The 26051-nt window shown below is 46.7% G+C and overlaps 1 protein-coding gene across 1 annotated transcript in view; it reads left to right on the top strand.

Annotated features, from left to right (window-relative positions):
• Window positions 1-26051, top strand: part of TM9SF3 (transmembrane 9 superfamily member 3) — a 620447-nt gene that overhangs the window by 473493 nt on the left and 120903 nt on the right. Inside the window, exon 13 of the mRNA XM_069610571.1 lies at window positions 15532-15615. Coding sequence (XP_069466672.1) covers window positions 15532-15615 — 84 coding nt within the window. The remainder of the gene's footprint in view (window positions 1-15531; window positions 15616-26051) is intronic.

Below are 26051 nucleotides of genomic sequence, written 5' to 3'. Positions count from 1 at the left end.
CGTCGGAGGACACAATCCCTTCGAAGAACAAGTTACTTCTTACCTGGTAACGTTCTTTCGACGGGATGTTCCTCTGACGTATTCCTTATCGCCCCTCCCAACCATCCCCGCAGTGATACTTCCCTTGTGGTTGCAGCTTACGCCCCTTCAAGGTCAATAACCAATTCAGGCATGACTTTTCTTCTGCTACAAAACGGAACTGAGCAACGGACGTAGCGCGTGGCTATTCATGGGCATGATGACATCAGCGCCGATACGGTGGCCGTCGAGGGACATCGACTCGGCGGACGTCGACGCGCAGCGCCCTCTACAGAAAATATTTCCGAGGCCGGTAAGCTGGAAACGTATTATCAAAGATGAGGAATACGTTGGAGGAACATCCCGTCGAAAGAACGTTACCAGGTAAGAAGTAACTTGTTCATCTACTTTTTAATACAAAGCTTTGGTCAGTGTTTCCTTGTGCCATAGTACTGTAGGCCTATTGTGTAAACCCTGAATACTGCTCATCTCCCTCTTGAGATAAGTCTGACTGCTCAGCCACAGCTGCCAACTAACACTTTGTGGTACAGACTGATACCAAAGGGGATTTATTGCTCCCACCTGTAGTCCTAATCTTGTGTAGTGCTCCCTAAAGGAACTGCCCAGGATTCTGCCTAACACTCCTCCAGTCTATGGGAGAGATCTCAACGCCTAGAGGCGGAGGAGCAAGCCTTTCCGCCACTAGACCGTTCTGGGTCATCCCAATGGACTAGGGAGAGATTTGAATCCTGCATGAACAGGCTGGATAGGTTTGTGTCCACTACACCTAAAAGGCCAAGGTAGGTATTACCTGATGATCCTAGAGCCAAATGCCCTAGACTTTGACCCACATGAGGAAGAGCTAGACACATGAACTCACTGAAGAGGATCTCCACTTTCAGGAAGAGGATGAGTTCATAAATACTGAGGATATACAAGACCCTGTAGGGGACTTTGAAGAAGACCCCGACATGTGCGAACCACAGCCTTGGCAGTCCCCAGGGGCGTCAACGGGCCCTGATGCTCTGGATCTGGCCTCTCCACAGAATACGCCTGTCAGAGACCCTTCACCTGTTGGCGATCAACGCACATTTAATGCCATGCTACGCAAGGCGGCAGCACTTTCAAATCGATACTGGGGAGGCTACCACAGAAGTCGATTTTGTGGAAAGAATAACCAAAGAAAAGCCACCTGCTAGCCAAGCCATACCTCTCCTCGCCGCCATCAAGAGACTCCTCGTTCCCTCTTGATCTACACCTGCCTTAGTTAGAGGTGTAAACCCACGGATCGAGAAGCTTTTTAGCCCCTCACCCTCAGATCCCTTATATATCAGGGGTCATTCCATACCAGATTCTCTGGAGGTGACCACCACGAGAAAAAGGGTGGGGGTTCCGCTGTCCACCAGTGAAGCACCTCCCGATAGAGGGGAAAATGCTCTGTGGAAAAAGGATTACATCCTCTGCAGCTTTCGCCACGCGTATTGCCAACAATCCCACTCTGTTGGCTAGTTATGCTGATGCCCAATGGGGCCTGTTGCGCGAAGGTCTACAAGAAGTCCCTGAGCCCCTTCGCACCCGCTTATTGGTGACCGTCTCAGAAAGCACTCAAGTGAACCAAAGCATAATCAAGAATACTTTAGATGCTGCGGAAACGGCTGGACGTTCCTTAGTCCAGGGCGCACTCCTTAAGAGACATGCTTGGCTCAGAAACTCAGGTTTCAAGACAGAAACAGTCGTCCCTCATCAACAAACCCATTGAGGATTCCAAATTGTTTGGTAAGGCGGTGGATGACGCACTGGAAACGGCTAAGAAGGAGCATGAAACATTAAAGACCCTGGACCAAATCACGAGACCCCCTAATAAGCGCGGTTATGGTAATAGGCCCTTTTTTCCTGGCCAACGAGAAACTCAACAGCAATACACCTCAGCCAGCAACTGGTCCTCCCCTCAGGGAACCAGTGGTTATAACACGCAGTATACTCAAAGAGGATAACATTGTGGCAAGGAAAGAGGTTGGGGCCCTACTCCTAGAGGTTCTCCGGCTACCACCACCAAATGACCCGAAGATTCCGGTTCCCTCCCATGCATCTCCGGTCGGGGGCCAGTTAACATAATTTCTGCAAGCATGGGAGGGAATTACCACAGTACTGTCAACAATAGCCCACGGTTACTGTATCGAATTCAGCCGCTCCCTGACATTCAGACCTCTAAAGGGAAGGCTTCTCACACCAAACAAAACATCTTCTCATCCTTCTTCAGGAAGTGAAATCGCTGCTGCAAAAAGGAGCCATGGCGGTCGTGCCTCTATCACAGGTAAAGTAGGGTATTTATTCAGTGTACTTCCTTGTACCCAAAAAGGATCCAACCATGCGCCCTGTATTAGATCTGCGCCCAGCGAACAAATTTGAAAAACCTCAAAACTTTCGGATGGTGACTCTGCAGGCCGTAATCCCCCTGCTCACACAGGAGGATTACATGGCAACACTAGACATGAAAGATGCATACTTTCTTATTTCAATGTTGCCAGCGCACAGGAAATACCTCAGGTTCATGATAGAAGGCAAACACTATCAGTTCAAAGTGCTACCCTTCGGCATAGCCTCAGCGCCAAGGGTATTCACGAAGGTAGTGGCAGCGGCACACCTGCGCAGGTTGTCCATTCCGGCCTATCCTTACCTCGACGACTGGCTCATAACGGGATTCTTACGAAACATGCTTCTCAAATACCCAAAAAGACTATAGACCTCTTGTTCCACCTGGGCTTCTCCATCATCGAGAAGAAGTCCAGTCTAGACCCCAGCCAAGTCAAGCAATTCCTAGGGGCTCTAATTCGAACAAAGGACAGCCTCATCTTCCCCTCCGAGAGGGTCCAAAACATGCTGTTTCAGATCGCTCAATATGTAGCCAGTCGAGAGGTGACGGTACGCAAAGCCATGCGATTGCTAGGAATGATGGCGTCATGTATTTATTTGGTCCCTCAAGCGCGCCTGCGCCCAATGCAAGAGTGGCTCAACAGCCACTGGTGTCAGGCCAGCGGACAATGGGACGATCTAGTGGTTGTCTCGCAAGCCTTGGTTCTCTCGCTCGCTGCGGTGGTGGTGGAGGGAAAACCTTGTGTTGGGGAAATCCTTTGCCACCCCGCAGTGGATGCCACTCTAACCACGGATGCATCCATCACTGGATGGAGGGGGTGGGGGCCTCACCTATCCCATCAGACTGCACACGGTGTTTGGACTCCAAGTGTGGGTCCAAATACATAAACCTGATGGAATTATTAGCGGTCTTTAAAGCACTGAAGGCCTTCCAGAGACACCTGCAAGGGAAGTCGGTGCTGATCCTCAGACAGCACCACGGCCATGTACAACCTGAACAAGCAAGGGGGCACTCACTCTCAGGACTGTCCAAGCTGTCACAGAACATCTGGAAGTGGGCTCTCAATCACATGTTCTTGTTATCTCAACATGTACCAGGGGAACTCCATCTTCTGGCAGACGGACTCAGCAGAGACTTCCCTCTACCCGCATAGTACGAATGGCGATTACACGAAGACATCGTCTCCAACGTTTTTGCAGAATGGGGCTTCCCAGAGATCGACCTGTTCGCAACTCTGTATAACACCCAATGCCAAGATTACACCTCCAGGTACCCCAAGAACCGCTCCAAGGGGAACGGCCTCTGGATAACATGGTCAGGGAAAATTGTCTATGCTCCCCCCCCCCCCCCGCAACCCCCCTCCCGACTCCCCTTCTCAACAAGATAATGCACAAGATGCACCAGGAACCAGTTACCATGATACTGGTGGCCCCCATGTGGGTCCGCCAATCCTGGTTCGCTCGTCTGATGGAGATGTCACTGTCTCCTCCAGTGAAACTACCCTGCCCGTACAACATGTTGTCACAGGACAGGGGCAGAACGCTGCATCCATGCCCACAGACCCTGAACTTTTCAGCCTGGCTCCTGAGGTAATAGAATTTGGACATTTGCAGCTCCCTCAGAGATGCATGGACATTCTCAGGGAGGCTAGGAAACCGAACACTCGTTACTGCTACTCTAGTAAGTGGAAACGGTTCGTCATCTGGTGTAACTCAAGGAGCATCAACCCCGTTGACGGCTCTCCCACGCAATTGTTTTATACCTGACTCACTTGCTGGACTCAGGTTTAGTCTTTAATTCTATTAAAGTTCACCTAGCTGCACTCTCTGCCTACACTACGTCTCAACATAAGGTGTCATGGTGGAAGGTTCCAGTTATTAAAGCCTTCATGGAGGGAGTGAAAAGAATTCACCCTCCTATTTCTAACCCAGCTCCCGGATGGGCCCTGAACGTTGTGTTAACCAGGCTAATGGGCTCCTCCTTTGAGCCCATGCATAAAGCAACCCTTAAGGATCTCGCTCTGAAAACTGCTTTCTTGATAGCTATCGCCTCCATTAGGAGAGTGAGTGAACTACAAGGGGCTCTATCTTATATCCCTTTGCAACAGTTCACAAAGATAAGGTGGTTCTACGCACACACCCTAGGTTTGCACCGAAATTCATTTCAAAGTTTCATGTCAACCAGTCTATTGAACTACCAACATTCTTTCAAAATCCTTCAAACGTGGTGGAGAAGAGCCTACACACACACACTCTATGTGCGCAGGGCAGTCATGTTTTATATGGAAATAACTCGTCCACTAAGAAAGACTAATCATTTCTTTGTCTCAATGGCGGCAGGAAGAGAAGGGGATGCAGTCTCCAAATACACTATCGCTAGATGGATTGTCCAGTGCATCACTCTCTTACACTCTTGCTAAGAGAAAACTGCCCTTCAAGCCTAGAGCACACTCTACTTGAGGCACTGGGGCATCCATAGCGTTCATTGCAAATGTTCCCCTAGAGTCCATTTGCAAAGCGGCAACCTGGAGTTCTGTACACACCTTTACAAAACACTTGTCTAGATGCTCACTCTAGATCTGATTCCCAGCTGGGACAAGCAGTACTAAGATATCTTTTCTCTACTGTTCCATCTCACAAACCACCTCCAACCCCGGGTACTGCTCGCTAGTCTATGCACAGCATGTGATTCTAAGCAGATTAACAAACATCAGAAGACATGCATTACTTACCGTAAAAGTATTTCTGATGGTTGTATCTGCTTAGATTCACATGAGCCCACCCTTCCTCCCCGCTCGGATGGAAGGAACATATACGTCTTATTACTTTCTCTCTTTCTGTACGTACTCACGTTAGTCATAAGGGTCCCTCATGGCAGAAAAAATACAAACGGAGGGACCTCGACGCCTGAGGGATTTTGGGTACACTACACGTCACTATAGGGATAGTGTTACAGGCTCGCCTATGTCGACGTCCCCTTTTCGATTTTCGAAAAACAAGATGCAATACTTGCAGTGACCACTGGATGTCGGACTATGTGCAGAATGTGAATCTAAGCGGATACAACCATCAGAAATGCTTTTACGATACATAAAGCATGTCATTCTGACTTGGAGACTGCATATGAAATCTGCGGTTCTCTGTGGGAGCAGAACACTTCAGATTTGGGTATTCCTTACGGTCTCTGCTCAGCGAGACGCACCGGGAACTCCTCTGAGGGGCCCCACAGCGGTCTCCCAATACCAGATCTTCCAAGGTTCCCCATTTGGGGCTAAGGCTGACCCCATTTCTGCTGTGGCTTTGGATACCAGGGTTTGCCCTGAGGCTTCTCCATCTGGAGCCAAATGTACCGAGTTTTGGCTCGAGGCCCCTCGAGGTGGCTATAAGACCAGGGTTAAACCTGAGGTTCCCCTGCTTGGGGCTAAATCGGTCACCAACAGAATTGAGAGTCCCTCATAGAGAGTCCTGGCTGTAAGGTATATCGCTAAGATTTTCCGCACGCCCGGCCGTGGTGATACCAGTTCTGTTGAGGGGGGGAAAGAAGGCGGCCACTTACCACGGACCTTCCAGTACCGACTCTGCCAAGGATCCTCCACTAGAGGCTAATTCTGGGGAAGCCCTTGACGTTTTGAGTAAACACCCTAGATCTGCCACTACCGGCTCTGCCGAGGTTCCTCGTTTCATGGCCTAGATGGCACACATGGCACCTGACTCCCCAGGGGAGACTATTGCTTCACTTGCTCCTGTAACACAGTTTGCCCCTGGTGTGTGGTAATGGCGGCCCAACCTCTGCGGGCCACAACGGCCTTTTTGAATAGCTCTCTTAAAGCGAGGTTTTACATCAACAAGCAGGGCGACAGACTCTCCTCTCCTTGGGGATCTTGTCTTGTAAATTTGGGCTGGGCCATCCAGTATATTGTTTGCTTGGTAATCTCCCAAAAGTATGGAGGAAAGGGGATGGGACATAGGAGTATAATAAAGTTACTCACCATAGTAACTACCTTACTCCTAGTCCATAGTCCCCTTTCCTCCATACGCCCGCCGTCCCCTCTAATAAGTATCTTCTATTATTGCTTAAATGGTCTCAGACCTGGCGATAGAAAAGGACTGAAGGGCGATGCGCGCGGCGGAGCTAAGGAGGGCGGAGTTACAGCTGCCTGCGGTACCCATGTAAAAAGAGGACACATTTTTCAATTTGATGCTTCTTTTTTTTTTTTTTACAAAAGTGCTCCGGTCCCATCCCACAGGATGGAATGTCCCAAAAGTATGGGGGAAAGGGGACTATGGACTTAGGAGTAAGGTAGTCACTACGGTGAGTAACTTTGTTAAATGCATTTATGAATCTATGGCAAATGCATATATCCGTAAAGACCTTGGGAGTTTACTTTGACCCGCAGCTATCCTTCGCCCGTCGGGCCAATTATCTCAAATCCTCGTGTCATTATTATATTCAGCTTTTATGGCAGATTCGTCCTTATCTGTCTAAAGAGAACCTTGCTGTGATTGCAGCCGCCATTTGTAAACTGCAAGCTTGATTTTTGTAACAGTCTAATGATCGGTACCTCCCAGGCCAACATTAAAACCTTGCAGATTATACAAAACAATGCAGCAAGCGCTGTAATGGGCCTTAAGCGCAACATGCACGTCTCTGACGCCAGGCGCAGCCTTCATTGGCTCCCTGTGAAACAGCGCTTACACCACAAAGGCCTTACTACTGTGTTTAAATGCCTTCATGGCCAAGCTCCATCCTATCTCGCTACTAGGATCAAAAAGAAACCTGTCACCCGTTTCTTGCGCTCAAGTAGCAACACCGTCCTGGTTCAGCCCCCATCTATCCTGAAAAGATTTGGGGGTATTAGTTTTGACTCTTGGGCCCCAGCTCTCTGGAATGCTCTCCCTAAATACCTCTCTAATAGTGAGTCTCTGCCTATCTTCAAAAAGCAATTGAAGACCTTCCTGTTTGACAAAGGATCGGTCTCTTCTGTCTTCTTAGCATAGCCCTCTCGGTATTGAAATCAGTCTTCCGCTATCGCTTCCTCATTTTGCTGGTCTTTGAGGTTTAGGTTTCACCAAGCCTCCATATCTCCTCGTTCTCTTTGTCTGACATTGTTTTTTGTTGTTCTGTCTCTTCCCTCCTTTTTGTGTGCGCCCTGAGGCCTATGGGTTGGTGGCGCAATACAAGAATACAGATAGATAGATAGATATATGTATTGTGACAATATCACCCATTTCATTTGTGTAGAAGGCCTAGTGTAACTAACTGTATTGTGTGGCCTCATTGAAGTACCCTGGCCCCACTCCACGTTTACCTTGATTGGGTTTTGGCTAACCTCTCAGAGTTCCCTGTTCAGTATAACTGCAGTGGCCTTCTAAAATCTATTGCCAGATTCTAGAAATCCATCTTAATGCACAGTGGCTACGACAAGTGTTTGGAGGCCAAATATAGACTCTTGGAGGAGGAAAGGTTGCATCTAGCTATGCACCCACTGCCTAGTCTGCAGTGATTCGTCAACACTCGCTATTGACGGTAAGATATATGCCAATGCCTCCCTATATCACTGCCAGGCCAACAAAGCACTATCCTTGGGGCATGTAACACCATGTAATGGTGAATGTCTCTTGTTTTTGTGGACGGACTTCTGGAGCAAAATCAGGACCAGATTGCAGCAGGTGTGGCTGATGTAAAGTCTGTGGTAAGCAACATGCTTTAGGCAGTATCTGACAACATCCGCACAACCGTCAGTGGCATGTTCATCTGAGCCAATGTCGGGTGTGTGTGAGGAGCACAAAATAATTTCAAGATGCCCAAGATAAGGTACTCGACCTTCCCTTGGATACCATCTGGATGTTCCACGCAAAACAAGGTGATGGCTGGAAGGTTTTGTATTAATCCTAACCTCTGACATAGCTCTGTGCAACCCTCCAGATCATTGTTCTTCAGCCTGCCAAGCCATTACATTAAGGGGATAAACCATATGCAAATTAGGCTTGGCCCCTCTCCAAAAGGGCCAGTCCACCCTAAACAGCTACGTTACATCCCTTCTGCATGAGATCACACACAATTGCAGACTGAGATTTGTTTAGGGTTGCTCGTGTTCTCTTGCTGAAGGGATGTGACCTAGCATTTTGTGCTAGACTGCCCTTTTTGCTGCAGGACGAAGCCTACGTGTCCTGCTGAACCAGTGGGGAGGGATGACAAATGCAGAGAACAGGGAAGTATAAAGGAAGTTGTTTGGCTGAGGTCAAAGGTGTACCAACAGACCAGGCTGAGGAAGGACAGTGTAGAGCGTGGAGGATTACACAGGCAGTGTTGCAAGGTGAGGTATTGGTTGGTGAGAGGAAGGTGTACTGTAAGTGAATGCGTTTGTGTGAGTGGAGTGGTAGGCGAGACTAGGGAGTGAATGAGACTCTTCACTTCCCCACTGGATGTGAGTAGAGGAGGAGGAGGAGGAGTAGTAGAATATAGGCAGCAGGGAGTGTAGTAGTGGGGATTGGGGAGCGGGCAAAGTAGCAGTAGTGATGGGGAGTTAGTTGGGCTAGTTAGTGGTGTGGAGAAGGCATTGTGGAGGTAAAAAGATTGGAGGGTGGAGCCACAGTAGGCGGAACATCAGAGAGGGAGTAGAGAAGAAAGGACCATGGGAGGGACAGTCGAGTGTGAGGCGTCAGTGGGAGGAGCAAAAGGAGGGAAAGTCATTTGAGAAGAAGGGCAAGTAGATCGAAGAAGGGTGAGAAAGAACAGGACGTGGCAGGAATAGCAAGGGTAAAACCATGGGTGTCTGAAGGGCACAAAACCAATCCTGTTGGTTAGGAACCCATAGATTGTCCCCTGAGGAAGTTCAGATAGGCGAGTATTTTGTCTTTAGGCTGTCATCAGTAGATGAAACTTTAGAAAGTAGAGGTTACTGATCTCTAGTACTAGCCTGGAGCTGAGCGACACCTATGCTAGCGTGGGATTACGCTTTCCTTGGTTAGAGATGGCAGTCTATTGGTCCCACTAGCACTACTAAACAAATAAATGTCCTTGAACTGCCTGCATGCCTATCCCTGTTTGGTCTCCATTGCAAGTTCCTGGGATTCTCTAGGCTCCTTGCACCGCCATTGCAAGTCATAGTGTTTGGCATCAGTACTGCTGCTAGGATTTTTTCCATGGCAGTATATTCCATCACGGCCACGCTTTGGAGGAGGATATTCACATAAGCCGGTATTCTTCACTTTCGGCGAATGGCACTTTGCCAAATTGTTTTGGAAAATGGCAGTTTGACAGATTATTTTTAGTTGCTGAAATGTTACCACCTTTTTTCTTTTTTTTTTCTTTCTTTTTTTTCCTTTTTTTTTTTAACTGCAAATCCGTATGTGGTAAGTTTGGGTATGGTACATAGACAGGAGTCGAAGAGGAGGGTGCCCGATAGGTCGGTGGGGGCGATTTCCCCTCCCCCCCCCCACTTCCCCGCCCCCAACTTCCCTGCTTTTTGTAGTTAAAACAAGATGGTCAACTCTTCAAAGAAAATTCAGCAAAGTGCCATTCGGCAAACAATTGAAACCCAATAAATCCTTTGCCCCCAACTAGAGTAATGGTTGGTGAGGACCTGCTCACCAGCACAGGTGTCAGGGCGCCCTGGGGAGGACACTGGAATTGGCGTTTTTCTTGGGCTTGTCCATTAGCTGGAGGAAGTCTTTCCAGCACCTGTCTTTCATCAGCTACATATGGGTTACCCATCTTGGGAAGGATTTCTCTCCGTAGATCAAAATGAAGGATATCGGCCTCATGTGTAAGAATTTCTCACCCCCGTCGACCCTGTTTCAGGGCCTCATGTCCTTGTGTGTTGTGCTGGTCCCATTTGCCTCATGAGGCAGATGCTGCTACCCATTGGCCTGTCATTGGAAGTTAGATGTTCTCCGCCACTTGGTCCTGGTGCCTATCTCGCCAAAGACGTGGGGGGACCTTGACTGGTGGTCACAAGAATACAAGCTCCTTGTGGGGACATACTTTCGCTCCCTGGACACTTCTCATTCGATATGGACAGATGTTCCTCTGTGAAGTGTGGGCTAAATCTGTTGCATCTGCAAGTACATGACCGTTGTGCAACTGTAATTTGGTTCCCTTTTCAAGCCTTTCTTCCCCTCCGTTCTGCAGGTGAACAAAATCAGCCACAATTTCAAGAGGACTCAGAACTGCAGTATGCACCTCATAGCCCCATAAAGGCCCAAGAGGCTTTGGTTTTCAGACATTCCTGAGTTGACACTTCATCCTCCTAGATTCTTCCAATCACTCAGAACCTTCAGTCAATAGGACATTCTTCATCCGTCCCCTCACTCTTGGGGTGGTTCGTTGATTCCTCATGTAACTAGTCCATGGTAACACTGAGCCCTCAGAAGAGAGCATGAGAATACTTCAGCAAGCTTGCAAACGGTCCACCAGAAGACCACATGCCGGTAAATGGATTAGATTTTGTCAGTGGTTGCTGAACAGGGATACAAACTCTTTCAGCATCCTTGGATGATGTACTGTCTGGCCTAGGCTCACTGTACATGTTAGTCTGCCATTGGAGCATACCGGCATTCTGGAACCTGTTTTTTCTTCCAATATCCAATTATCAAAGTGCGTTTCAGTGGCCTCACCAGACTTTACCTTCTGTAGCATTAGCCTAGGCCTAAGTGGGATTTAATATAGTCCTAATCTCCCTAATGCATAAACCCTTCAAACCTATGGCCTCAGCGGACTCCTTTTGGAAGAATGGCGCTTACTTTGGCTAGACACATTAGGGAGCTGCAGGCTATCCGCTGTAATGTACCCTTTATTCAGCCTTTGAAGGAGAAGGTTGTGTTGCGCACCCAACCTTCCTTCATAAGGTCATGATTGAGTTATTCCTCATTCAGGAAATCTCACTTCCATTTTTGTCTGGACCTGCTAATGTCTCAGAAATAATGTTACATCACTAAGACATGGCAAGGACCCTGACATTATATGTGGAGTGCATTACAACTCTCATAACTTCTAGTGTTTTGTCACCTGCGAGTGCACTTACCGGTTTCTCAGGGAGCAAAGATCACCATCGGTGTGTGGTTGTATCCTTGAAGCCTATATGACTCTAGGTAGGACTCCTTCGAAGGTCCTTTACGCCCACCTGGTCGGAGCTAAAGCAGAGTCGGTGACATTCCAGAGGCAATTTGACTCGAGGACATTTGCAAGGCTGCCATCTGGGGCACGCCCTAACACATTCTTTAAACACTACTCCTTGGATTATAACTACTGGGCAGATGATGGGTTTAGCCAGGAGGTTTTAAGGAACGTTTTTGCTTATCCCCGTTTCAGGATGGGGTTAAAGAACTGTCATTACTTTTCTTGGGTCCCTTCTTTCTCATTTTGTCAAGATGATTTAGTAGTCTCCCAAAGATATGGAGGAAGGCGGGAATTAATTTTGGAGCAAGTTTAAATTGCTCACCTTAGTGACTACTGTAATCCATAGTCCACTATCCTTCAAATGGTGTACCCTCCATCTCCGCTATTAAATGCCCATTAGGGAACACTTGCTGTTAGGAAAGATTTCTCTTTACAGCAACTTTCCTTACATTTCTATGGACCCCCAAACGTTTTGCTTTTATTTTTGTATCTGACCTGCTCTTTAGACAGTGCAGTGAAGCCTTAAGCTTCACTACACTCTCTTTTGCTCATCTGTCATGGGGAAACGGACATGTCCTTCAGGTTGTCAGTACTGGAAAACATTGTTTCCCTTAGTCTTATTTTGTTACGACTTTTAGTAACTTATCACTTTTGGTAACTTTTGTCATTGTACAATGCATCTTGCAATACTGTACAATGGAGTACACTTTTAGTTTTTCCTTAGACGAAAACTGAGAGGATTGTTGGTTACTCTAGCTGTGCTAAATGGACAAGCTGGTGGCAGCAGTTAATTTTTGCTATTTATTGGTACATTCCAGCTGGCGACAAACTTCTGCTGCTATCCTGGAAGAACCCTGTCTTTTAGGTGATCAGCAGTCCTACGAAGGAGCTGCAACCCTTGGAGTGGAGGGAACATCAATTCTCGACGTTTGCTCAGAGTCCTGCAAAGAAGAGCCTTTGGAAGTGCCCCTGGACCAGCCAGCGGCTGACCAGCTTTGCGTTTGGGTTACCATGCTGCAGACGTCGCTGTTCCGAGTTAAGGCCTGGAAATTGGAGTGGGGATCTTCAGCTGGTGCAACAAGACTTACCACTGCAAAATGTCATGATGCTAGCATCAATGGGGACCCGAGATAGGAGGCAAAGTCTGACCGCAGCAAGTGAATCCCTTTCGTCGCTGTGCATCGGTGGGCGTCATCAGAAACTGCTTACCTGTGTCCAGTCCTGTCATGAGAGGGGCCCTGCATCAAGTTGTTTTGCATTTCTCAACTGGAGGATCTTGCACCAGCATTAGTCGCCAGCTGGGGCAATGCTTGAACCTGCAACCACTGGGGATCAAGGGCTGAGGCTGACAGTGGGAAAAGCGACCTTGGACCCTCTTCGGCAAGCCTGCCAAGTCCCATGAACAATCTTAGTACGGGGGTGAGTTTTAGCGATTCTTACCTCAACCCCCAACTCCCTTTTAAAGGTTTTGCTAACTTTTATAAACTTTTGTATTACTTTGGCTTTGCCATTGCTTATTCACACAAGCCCTGCAAAAGTTGGGGGACACGTTTGTTAGTTAAATTAACTTGCCCCCTAACCCTTGGAACTGTTCATTGGGCCCCATAGACCCTACCTTCGTTTTTTTTTCCAGCTTCACAAAACTGTATGACACTTTGCTGAACTGTTGGGCACAAAGCCCCTTACATTTTAGGGATTTACTTCTGAAGTTAGGATTGAATCGCTGTGGGCTTGTAGTGCTTATACTAATCTGTACCTTCCTTTACCGGGGTTTGATATGTATTTTGTCCAAAACCAATGATTGTGTATATGTTTTTTAATATTATTAGTGTTGTGCAATAGAATTAACTGTTAGTCATTTTTCACTGTTATTTGGCCATAAGTACAGAAGTATTTTTATACCTGTTTGTCTAAGAATGTTCCTTGACTGTTTCACTGTGTGCTCATTGTGGACCCCTTACAAGCTCACCACCTCTTGAGACTTGGCCTAGAACACTGCTACCTTGAACTGGTTTGGCTACAGCTCCCTGATTTGTCCCGTTCACAATACTAGTTTGGCCTCTAAACAGCTGTCCTCCAGGACAGGGTATATAAATCAGTCCTAACGCTTATTATGAAAGCTACCAGCGGTTGGGGGCAGAGGAGCATGCTTTGGAGGGGTTGGCATGCACGCGTTCCCATTGAGGCACGTTGGACCTATGCTGCGTTCCCATTGAGGCACGTTGGATCTGTACCTGTAGGAATGACATACCAAATATATGGAATAAAGGGGATCATGGACTAGGAGTATAACAGTCACTACAGTGAGTAATTTACACTCTTTGCATGTCTTCAGGTGGGTTACTACCTTGGCATTGGAGTAGTCTATTCCATAGTTGACCTGGGAGAATAAATGGTAAACTCCGCTGTTAAAATCTGCATCCTCTTAATTGTCCACCACCACTTAACCTCATGCTTGTTGTGCATCTCCTACATACTGCTTATTGCAATCCTGCTTTTGTGTCTATTGTCCACTCCATTATTTCTCTAAATATCTCTGTTGATAGAGCACAGCAACCTTCTTTCGCGACTAGACACCCAAAAGAGCTAGATGTTTAGAAATTACTCATTGGGCAGACTTTTTTTCAATTGATAACCTTTGGGGGTCAATCATCTATATTTGCAGTATTGCACCAGAATTTGGGCAGAATAGACCTTGTTCTTGAGTTCACCCCCTTTTAGAGGCAGCATGGACAAATCTTAAATAATTACACTGCCATCAGCAGGTTGTCTGAAATACGACTTTTCATCCATCACTGAGAAGTTGGAGGCTGATATTTTGTGTTTCAAGTGTTCGATAAGAATCTACTTCCTTTAAAGAAGGCTTCATTTCCATTTTAAAGGTCAGGTTCAAAAGCAAAACGTTTGGGGGTCCATAGAATGTGGAAGGAAAGTTGCCTAAAAAAGAGCTTTCCTATCGGCTACCTCCACAGAGTAGCCAAAACAAACACAGTGCCTGCACGCTGCAATTTGCCACCTTTCAACTTTATTACTGTCAATTCTTTGTTGTGAGTAAAGATGGTACACTCCTTGAAAAATGTTTTGCGACTCTTAGAAACTCATTTACTGTCAAGTGAACAAAAAATGTCTGTCGGAGAAATTACTCTGGACAGTACATTTCTATGTATGGCAAACTGCAGAGATAAACTTGATACATTCAGAAAAAATTGATGAGGATTTTACTAAATAGTTGAAAGAATATTAGAAAAGCCCAGTTAGTGCTCGGTACTGAGTACCCGCCATCTCAGGAGTCTGTCTCTCTACTCACTAACGTTGCAGCGTGTGTATCACACGTTATGTTTCTGTAGCCAAACAGAAGTCCATAGTTTCCAGTTTACAATGTCGATATATGGAAAAAATCCATATTTTTGTAGAAATGTTCTCCAAAGTGTGCCTGGTTTGTTCGTGTCTGAGTTCTAAGACCATAATAATCTAGTAAGGAGCATATGCTGAAGAAATACAAACATTTGGTTTCAAAGTTTGATTTACATGCAAGCACTTTTAACATCTACAAATGGAAATCCCGAAAAGTACTGATAAAAAGCTTCCAGAAGCATTGTCCAAAATGACTATCTAAAGAATGGATTATTCCCTACATTTCTTCTAGAACACCTTTAAGTCTTGGAATGATTGCTCTGTTTTCTTGCATCTGACTAATGGTGAACAGGTAGAAATGAATTGTTACTGGTCGAAAACTGCTGTAAAAATGTGATACTTATGATGATATGAGAGTTGTAATGCTAAAATCTTTCCTGTAAATCTTTAAAGATATGCCTTCATCAAGCGCTAGAATTAACGTCTCGATAGTGGCCCTCTTCAATTTCTTACTTTTAACCTTGTTGGGGTATCTCAGGTTGACTGTTTTATGTGTCCATACATCACACTCCTAATATACATTCCATGTAGATCTTGTCACCTATTTCCTTGTAGCAATGTTTGATTATTCAAGTCTACAGTTTGTCATATTTCTTTCACCCTAGGCAATGGACAAGTTTTCTTTCTGCTGCTTCAACTGCAATTTATGTTTACATGTACTCCTTTTACTACTACTTTTTCAAAACCAAGTAAGTGCTCGCTTTGTTTCATTTTGTCAATCTTTTATCAAGCATGTTTGTCTAAATATATATTTCGAAGGCATTGTGTCCTCCAACGTATTCCTTTTCTTGATAGATTACATCCCAGCTTGCTGGCCTCGGAAATGTTTTCAGTAGAAGGAGCTGCGTGTCGACGTCCCTCGAGCTGGTGTCCCTCGACAGCCTCCTTCTCGGCGCCGACAACATCGTGTGTATAAATAGACTTGCGCAGCGACCGTTGCTCAGTTCCATTTTTCTGCGCTCCGTGGGTCTCTGAATAGTGTTGCTCAGTTCTTTCTTCAAGAAGATTCAACTCATTCTTCGAAGATATCATCTTAATTTGATGGCTTCCTCATCCGAACCGTCGACCCCACGGTCCGGCTTAAAAAAGTGTTGTGATTGTGGGAAGAAAATGACGTTGACGGATCCTCACAGGATCTGTTTGTGGTGCCTGGGATCGGAGCATCACTGTTCGGAATGCGAGGACTGTATGTCCATGATGGCGAAAGCCTTGAAGGAGCGTGAGGGGAAGCTAGAAAGAGGTAAGGCTCTTAAAACTTCTACTCCCTCAAAGGTTTCTTCGGCAGAGTCGAGACATTCGTCTCCTCGCCGTCACAGGAAACATTCCCGTTCAAGGTCTCGAAGCGGTTCCCATCAGTCTTTGAGATCTAAACACTCTAAGAAGATGCGTCGTAGATCTTCCTCTTCTTCTGTCTCCCCGGAAAGGGTCACCTGCCACCAAACACAGCTCTCCAGCTAAGTGGGAGGAATTCCGTATGAAAATGCTTAGCGTCTTCGAGAAAGCGGCCTCGACCCCCTCGGAGACGGCTAAAGGTGATACCCTGGATGAAAGACCTGAAAAATCAAAACACCGCAAGTCGTTGCACCCGGCAAAAGAAACTACCCGAGAGCGTCATGAACCCTCGAGTAAAGGCAGTAAATCCGTGTCATCGACGCCGTCGTCTAAGGTTTCTTCAACTCATAAATCTGCGTCATCAACGCCTTTGTCAAAGGGTCCGTCGACACAAATCGGTTGCATCGACACCATCTTCGACGCCACTGTCGACTCCGATAAAAGACAGAGCTACAACTGTCACTACATCTCATTATTATTTTAAAAAAATAAATAAATAGCACTTACCGAGATTCAGCTGCAGCTTTCCTGCTCTGGTCTCCGGTCCCCGTCCTCCGCGTACAGCACCAATGAAGGAAAAGCCACCCAGCGGTAGCTTTTCTTTACTACAGCTGGCTGGCTTTTCCTTCATTAGTGCCGCAAAAGCAAAAGCCAGCACAGGTGGGCATCCATTTCACAAAATGGATGCGCCCATGTGCTTGCTTTTGTGAATTTTGAGCTTGAATAGCTCAAAATTTTACATAGGAAGTTAAAAAAAAAAGTGCTAGTATTTTTTTTTTTTAATGTTGCCTATCTATTTTTTAAATGCAGTTTTTTTACTGGACTATCCCTTTAAGCGCACTGCGGAGGAGCCATCGTGTTTCAAATTACCCCTAGTAATCCAATTTCTGAAAGGGTTAACTAATGTCTATTCCCCAAAGCCGTTCCAAGTTCCCTTGTGGGACTTAAATCTAGTCTTAAATTTTCTGATGGGTACTCCCTTTGAACCACTCCATTCTTGTTCATTAAGATTTCTCACTCTATTTCTCAAGCTCTATCTTGCAAACCTCATACAGTTTTTCACAAAGACAAAGTTGTCTTACAAGTGAAGCCTAATTTCCTCCCAAATGTGGTCTCTGAATTCCACATCACTCAGAAATTAACCTTACCTTCATTCTATCCTCCTCCCCATCCAGGAAAAGAGGAACAGAGGCTACATAGGCTGGATCCAAGGCGTGCCTTGAGTTTTTATATCAACAGACTTGCTAGGATAAGGCAAGCAGACCAACTGTTTATAAGTTATGCAGGACACAAATTAGGATTGCCAATCACAAAACAGACCATTTCAGGATGGATTATTTTAGCCATTCTAGAATGCTACAAATTGGCCGGGAAAGAGCCCCCTCAACATCTTAGGGCTCATTCAACCAGGGGTATCGCAGCCTCTTCGGCTCTCCAAAGAGGAGTACCGATTCGGGACATGTGTGCGGCTGCCATATGGTCGTCCGCACATACCTTTACAAAATTCTACAATCTGGATTCCTCCTCTAGCCAGGAGACAAGATTTGGCAAAGCTGTGTTACATTCTGTTCATTCTTAAAGGGAAATATTCCAATTTTACTGCCACCTCCTCTTTCACACCACTGCTATGAGAGTCTATCAAGATAAGGAATATGTCGGAGGACACAATCCCTTCGAAGAAAAAAGTTACTTCTTACCTTGTAACGTTCTTTCGATGGGATGTTCCTCCGATGTATTCCTAATCACCCCTCCCATCTATCCCTGCAGTAAAACTTCCCTTATAGTTGCTTCTTGCGCTCCTTCAGGGTCAATAACCAATTCATGCACAGCTAATTTCAAGCTTCAAAACGGAACTGAGCAACGGTCGCTGCGCGAGTCTATTTATATGCACAATGATGTCGGCGCCGAGACGGAGGCTGTCGAGGGACACTAGCTCGAGGGACGTCGATGCGCAGCACCCTCTACTGAAAAAATTTCCGAGGCCAGCAAGCTAGGATGTAATCTATCAAGATGAGGAATACATCGGAGGAACATCCCATCGAAAGAACGTTACAAGGTAAGAAGTAACTTGTTCTTTGCTATAAAGTCCTTCTCGTCATGTCCACTTTCCCTTTTTACGCTTAGTCAAATGAATATGCAATATTGACAAGACTCTGTGGCAAAGAGTAGCATGCAAAAACGTGATTTATCTGAGCTTATACTGTTTGTACAATTATTCACAGGGGTATTAAGGCGGTTTGCAGCAAGGTGACAAATGGTTCCCTTATTGATGTTTTCTCCCAGACACACTCCGGGAAAAAAACGTTTTAAAATCCATAATGGGTCAAATCAAATAATAAAATGTTCCGAATCGCTTGTAGGCAATTAACTCAATGTGAAGACAGAAAGCTATTTTCTAGTTGATTGTGTTCTCCCACAGATTCCTCATCTTTGATATATCCATATCCATCGAGTTGATGTCCCTCGACAGTAACCATTCCTGCGTCCGATGTATAAATAGCACACACTGGGCCTGTTTCCTCGGTTCTGTTTTTCCACGTGCATAGCACACTCTCAGAACAGTTTGACTAACCTCAGCTGCTTCGAACTGTGAGGCTGGAAATTTCTTATGGAGGGACAAGGCCACCTGTCCTTGTCCTGCCACTTCTGTGTTTTCTGCCACTGGGGTCCCACCTGGACCTCTGGCAGTGCAGGTCTTCCTTCTTATCTTTTGGTTAACATCACCCCTGGGATACCCTTATGGCACCCATGGGTGGGGGTACACCCTTGTACCCCTTATGTTTGTTTTTGGACACCTGTGTGTGGCCCACAGAGCAGGATATGGGCTGGTGTATGGGCTGGTGGCAGCTACATGCTGACTTGAGAGTGGCCCTGAGGAGCCTACATTTTTGGGATACCCAGGCCCTGCCATTGGAATCGGTGCATTCCTGACAGAACTTCTCCTTCTTCCTGAATAGCTGGTCGGTGGAAACCCCATATATGTCTCTGCTGTTCCCTCCCCCCCCCCGGACTGGCTGTTGGGTGGAAATACCATATATTCCACAGGGGCTATCTCCTGTCAGACTGACTGGAGCCTTCCCAGGTGTTGTGTGTTGTGGGTACACCCTAGGGGTTTGACCTGTGTGAATGGAGTGACCTGTGTGAATGGAGTCTGAAGCGAAGTCACATTCTCTTATGGGTGTCTGGTTTCTGTATGTGTGACACAAGGAATGAGACGGCCCTGCCTCAAACTGACATGAATACAGGGTAGTGTGCTGAAAGGCTGGGTACTTGCCCCAGTCCACATCTTTTGTTATGAGTGTCTGGGTGGGGTGAATGGCCTGAATACTTGTGAGCCTGATTGGCTACCTGCCTGCATGCATGTCCTACTGTGTGATTGGGTGACTGAGCCTGGTTCAGCCAGAGTGAATGAGGGACATATGTGTATATCTGAGGACCGCTCACTTACCAATTTAAGTAGCTGAAGTCGAAGTTTAGCAAGAAGAAGCTGCTCCTTGAAGTTTGCTGCTGTATTTCTTCAGCAATCCGAAAGCTGTTGTGTCTCCCAAGGACTGATCCAGAGAAGACCTGCAAAGGAGACCTCTCCCCGAGCTACGAGGGCCCATCGTCCAAAACTGCTACTCTTCATCGAAGTATCCTGGAAGCCAGTCCTGTGTGTTTGCTGTCCGGAAAAGGAGTCTTCAAAGTCCAGAAGAGGAGTGCCAAACATCTTGAGCCAGAGAAGTCCATTGGTGTCTGTTAGGGAGAATTCTCTGTTTAGGCTGAATTTCCTAACCTAGTGAGTCCCCCAGCAGCTTTGCTGGATTTTTGGGGTTTATTTTTTTCTCCTGCCAAGAGTGAGACTCTTTTACCCTCACTCTTGGACATGACTTGAGAGTGTTTCTGTGACTTGCTATGTGCTTATGGGCTAGGGGGTATTTTTTCCCCATAGGCTATCATTGGTTTTTGAATGTGTGTTACACGGCACCCTCAGTGCAGTAAAACAGGGGTGTCATAGAGACCCCCAAACATAGACTCCACACCCTGGGACTGACTACTGTCTCCCTGGGTCTGTAAAGTCACCATTGACTTTACTAGTCTTAACTTAGGAACTTAACCAGTACAAACCATCTTACTGTGGAAGTACTGGTAGGGGCAATTAGATTGCCCCTGGGTCTGTTGTCGAGGGGGTACTGTCCCGTCCCCCCTCGCCGAGTTCTGGCTGGTGGCAGTGGATACCACGGAAATATTCCACCGGAATATTTCCCAATGGGATTTCCCATTGTTTTTAATGCACCAATTTTTGGTGCAATGTTAGAGATACCGCCGGTTTATTTATTTAATATAAATTCACCGGTTGGGATTTTTTGCCAGAACTCGCCGCCAAAATGGCATCTAGGTTCACTTCAGTAACCCTGAACCCGAGTCGAGCCTTTGTTCCACTTTTGGCGGGCTTCTGCACAGAAGCCCTCCACAGTGGTGCCATTCTGTCTGGGTACCACAGGGGGTGTGGGAGGGGGTTTAGGCACCCTGGACTGAGTTGCCTTGCCAACTCATGTCGCACTCTGGTGTGATTGGCCCAAGTGGTGAGCCACCCCGCTCACCACTTAGCATGTTTGAGTGACAGCTAGGCTGTATGAATGGGGGTTTGCTGCATAAAAGCAGGGTTTTTGGGACTGGTTCTTCAGAAGTCGCCACAGGACCTACGAAGCCGAAGAGGGAGAAGCCGAGCCGACCTGCCAAGACGACACCACCGGTGGAGCCCTGCGGAACCGTCTCACCACTTTTTCCGACAACAGAGGAGATCTCCCGCCGGAGAGTCTCCTTCCCTTAACTGGTGGGGACAGCCAGTTGCTGCCTTCTTTTCGCCGTCCCGAAGCATCTTGTGGCCACCTTGCCTGTGCCAAGCACCCCGGCAACCGGGATACCACTTTTTACCTCAACCGCGAAAGAGGGGTAAAATCCTTTGCGACCGGAAAACTCCACGGCTGGTCTCATCCCTGGTAGTGCAACGACCTTCAGCTTTCCTCCACGTCGAGATCACCTCTTCCTCTGGACGACGCCGCGACTTGCACCCACTACCAGGAACAACTACCACCGCTGGAGGTTCCTTTCCACTTTTAAAGGTACTGTGTTCCGCCCGGCTTCCCTTGCCACCGATTGTACAGGGTAGATTTAGCCCTCGGCTCTCGAACCTGGGTAAGCCTGGGACACCCTAACTAAACTTTTTCTAAATTCAGTAAAACCTTTTCTACTCACCTGCAAAGACTTGTGACATTGTGTGATCTTGGGCATATTTTCGCCTGGCTCTCTCTAAAGCGGGCCACGAACCAATTCTCCTTGTTCCACAATTGACTGCCTTTTCTAACCTTATGTGAAAAGTGTTTTACCTTGCTGCTTTCATTACTTCTGCTTTTTCCCTCCCTTTTCTAATAACTTGTTGGCGTGCCATCTGACGTTAAGCGCTCACCTCTGTTTGGAAATAAGTGGTGTTAACTTAGACTTGTCCAACAAATGACTAGGGATGTACATATAAGTAATAGTGACTGTGTTTTGACTTACTTACCTTTTTCTGTGCTAGTGTAATTTATGAGTGTGCCTTTAAAATAAATAAGTATATACTTTTACACCTAGCTCTGGTCAGTGTTTGCTTGTACTACTGTGCATCTGTACCTATCCTGTATCCTCTATATACTGCCTAACTCTTCTTGAGGGAAGTCTGACTGCTCAGCCACAGCTACCACAGTGAATCTGTGTGGTGCAGACTGCTACCAAGTGGGTTTACTGCCAACACCTGTAGGCTTAAATCTTTTGCAGTGGTCCCAGAGGGAACTGCACAGGTTTCTGCTTAACACTGGTGTACAGCAGTGGGATTTGTATTGAGTATACACTTTAGTGTACTTTTGAGATACCTTAGTGCAACTAACCACAAAGCTTAAGCACAAGAAAGAAAGTCATTTTCTAACCTGTCTACTATGGAAAGCTATAGTCAAGAATCCCTTGCTACAAAAACTGCTGATTGTCTAAGACTTCTCTGTAAGCATAAGAATCTCATGACTAAAGGAAAGAAAATGGAGCTAATAGAAAGGTTGTTAGAAAACCAAAGTCTGGATGATGGTTCAGAGGAACCTATCACTCCAGCAAATGTAGAGAACAGCAATGATATTGATATTGAACAAAGTATTGATGATCTTGGGTCAGAACCAGAAGAGGAGGTTGAAACTGTTGTAGATGTTCCCTCTAGGCCTCTGTCTGCTCTACCAGCTGTACCTACTGGACCTTTGCCAGGTCCCACATTTAACCCTCAATACTTTGAACTGGAGAAAATGAAACTTGAATTAGAGTACAAGAAACTTAATGCTCAAACTGACAAAGAACTAAGGCTAAGGGAAATGGAGCTCAAGTATGAGCTAGAAATGAAAAAATTGTCTGTTGAGAATGGTTGTCTCTCTGGCTCCTCTAGAAGTTCCAGTCCTAAAAGACCCCGGATGCCTAAGGAATTGATTGGTATGTATGAGCCTAAGTTGGATGTGTTGGATTGGTTGTCTATGTTTGAGTATAATCCTGGGCTCCAGAACATCACAGGTAATGAGTTACTCACCTGGTTGTTCTCTAGGCTTCCCCCTGTTGCAACTGATGCGGTAATGGAGTTGGGGAAGGAGGATAGGAAAGAGTATGAATGTGTGAAACTAGCTTTGATAGCTAGGTTTGGGAAGACCCCTTCCCAGTATCTTAAGAGGTTTAGGAGCCTCAAAAAGCATGATGGTACCCCTTGGGCTACCTGGGTGTGTGAAGGGTTGAAAAACCTAGAGGGATGGATTAAGGGTTACAAAGTGAACACTTATGAAGGAATGAGGAATCTTGTAATGATGGAGTCAATTTATGATGCCTGCTCTCCTGAGCTCAGACAGCGCTTGGCTGATTCACGGGAATTAGATCCTAGGAAACTAGCTAAGGCTGCTGACTTGTGGGTTGCCAACCGGGCTACTCACAAGGATTCTGGGGTAACTCAGAAGAAGGATGAGGGAAGACAGCCTAAGAAAGACTCCAAAGAGAATTCTAATAATTCTAATTCCAAAGAGGGCCCCAAACCAAACCATAAGGGTAAGCCACCCGGGAAACCACAGCAGAGTAGTATACCTTCTGGTGCTAAACCAGAAGGAGGTCAGAACAAGCCTCCATTCCAAATGACCTTTGGGGCCTGTTATGTTTGTAAGGCTACTGACGATGTGAAACGGGGATCCCAGATGTAAGGGTAAACCTTTAGGGGTCCAGCTTGTCTCCTTAGCCTTCGCTCCAGAGGAGGAAGTCACTATGGCAAGTGGAAACTTTCTACTACTGGCTGATGAACCCACTGGAGTCTCAGCCAGTGTTTCTTTAGTCTCTCTGGGGTTGTGGGAACAACAGAATTTAGATGTGTATAATTCTATCCCAGATAATACTAAAGAGTATTATAAGGACAGTGTCCACGTGAATGGTCAGGAGACTCCTGCCATCAGGGACACTGGGGCCAGCATAACTGTGGTGGATGAATCATTTTTCAAGGCAGAGGATGTTGCTAAGGCACCCAAATGCCTCACCAAGTTAGCTGGAGGGCCTGTGCAGATGTGTCCCCAGTTACCAGTTCTCATCCAGTGTAATGATATGGCTGTGAAGATACCTGTCAGTATACAATGTGAAGTGCCAGGAAGGGTTCTGTTGGGAAATGACGTGAAAGCTCTTGGAGTTGTCACATACCCCCAGACCTCCTAGTAAAAGGTTACAGGAGCTCACCAAACCTGCAAGGGAGAAAACCCTGCGAGGTTTATCTCAGGAGATGATGACAGAAATCACTCCTCTCCCACTGGAGCAACTTACTGCAGTAACTACCAGATCAGGAGCAAAGGGGCAATCCAAGACTCCTAGGAAAAAGCCTACAGCAAGCACTCCAGTGCTTCCAACAAGGACTTCCCCGAGGTTGTCCAAAGTTACACCTGTAACTCCACCTCCAGCTGAGGCTGAGAGGGAGGTACAACCCTTTCTCGTTGAACTAGACTCTGAAGAAGAGCTAGTAGGAGGCCCAGAACTTATTGCAGACCTGGACCCGGCTGACCATCCTGAGCTGCAGTCTTTACTGGCAGAAGGTGGACCCAGCAGGACAGCTTTTTGTAAGGGGCAAAGAGAATGTCCAACTCTGGAGGGTCTCCGCCAACAGGCCGCTTCTCAGGCTGATGGGCAAGAGCCTGGGAAGTATAGGTTACACTGGGAAGATGGCCTCTTCTACAGTGAACCCACTGAATCTGAACCTGGAGCCTACCAACGCCTGGTAGTGCCCCAAGAGAACAGACAACAGTTCTTGCAACTAGCCCACGAGATTCCTTTGGCTGGTCACTTGAGTTTCAAGAAGACCAAGGAAAGGTTCTCCCTCTACTTTTATTGGCCAAAGATGGGGGCTGAAGTAGATAGATATTGCAGGAGCTGCCATACCTGCCAGACTTCTGGTAAGGTTGGTTCCAAGAATGTGGCACCTTTAGTGCCTCTCCCAGTTGTGGGAGTCCCATTTGAGAGGGTAAGGATTGACATTGTTGGTCCCCTTGATCCTCCAACCTCCTCAGGCAACAGGTTTATCCTTGTTGTAGTAGACCATGCTACTAGGTACCCTGAGGCAATTCCTATGAGGACTGTTACAGCTCAGGCTGTGGCTAAGGCCCTCCTTGGTATCTTTACCAGGGTTGGGTTTCCTAAGGAGGTGATCTCTGACGGGGTCAAATTTTATGTCCAACTACATGAAAGCCATGTGGAAAACCTGCAGAGTCACCTACAAGTTCTCAACCGCATACCACCCTCAGACAAACGGGTTGGTAGAAAGGTTTAAAAGAACTATGAAGAGCATGATAGGTGCTTTAGAAGAACCCCTTAAGAAGAAGTGGGACCTTCTACTGCCATGCCTTCTATTTGCTTATAGGGAAGTCCCTCAGGAGGGAGTAGGTTATTCTCCCTTTGAACTTCTCTATGGCCATCCAGTCAGAGGCCCCTTGGCCCTGATTAAGGAGGGGTTGGAGAGTGCTCCTTCCCCCAAGCCAGTCAGAGTGACTGACTATGTGATAGGTCTCCGAAGGAGAATGTCACACATGATGGCAGAAGCAAGTGACAATTTGAAAGCTGGCCAAGCTCTGATCAAACATTGGCATGATCAGAAGGCTAACATGGTTGAGTTTACTCAAGACCAGCTAGTTCTTATGCTTCCAACAAGGCAGAGGGCCTTGCAAGACAAATGGATGGGACCCTTCAAGGTTGTGGGAAAACTTGGAGAGGTCAACTATCTGGTGGATCTGGGCAAACCCAGGGAAGCTCTCTGAGTCTTCCACACCAACCGCCTCAAAGCCTATGTCTCTAGACCAGAAGTAGGAGCCTTGCTTCTAGCTTCATCAGAAGAGGAGGAGGAGAGTGAAGCTCTACCTGACCTCCTGAGAGGCTTACCTTTAGACGAAAAGGTTGAAGGAGTTAATCTCTCTTCAGATCTGACCCCTGAGCAACAGGAGGAGTGCAAAGCGATGTTAAATCAGTTTGCCCCCCTGTTCTCACTTTCACCAGGCTTGACCCCTTGGGGACAGCATGATATACTCACTGGTGACTGTCTGCCAGTCAAAAGCAGAGGATATAGAATGTCAGAACATGTCAGAACCCACATCAAAGGTGAGGTCAAGAAGATGCTTGATCTCGGAGTAATAGAGCCCTCTACTAGTCCATGGTCTAGCCCAGTGGTGTTAGTACCAAAGGCAGGATCCAAAGAGTTGCGATTCTGTGTGGACTATAGAGCTCTTAATGCAGTCAC

Source organism: Ambystoma mexicanum, chromosome 8 (genome assembly GCF_040938575.1).
Source record: "Ambystoma mexicanum isolate Mex_15411 chromosome 8, UKY_AmexF1_1, whole genome shotgun sequence".
Classification (NCBI taxonomy): Eukaryota; Metazoa; Chordata; class Amphibia; order Caudata; family Ambystomatidae; genus Ambystoma; species Ambystoma mexicanum.
This window is presented reverse-complemented; position numbering and strand designations above follow the sequence as displayed.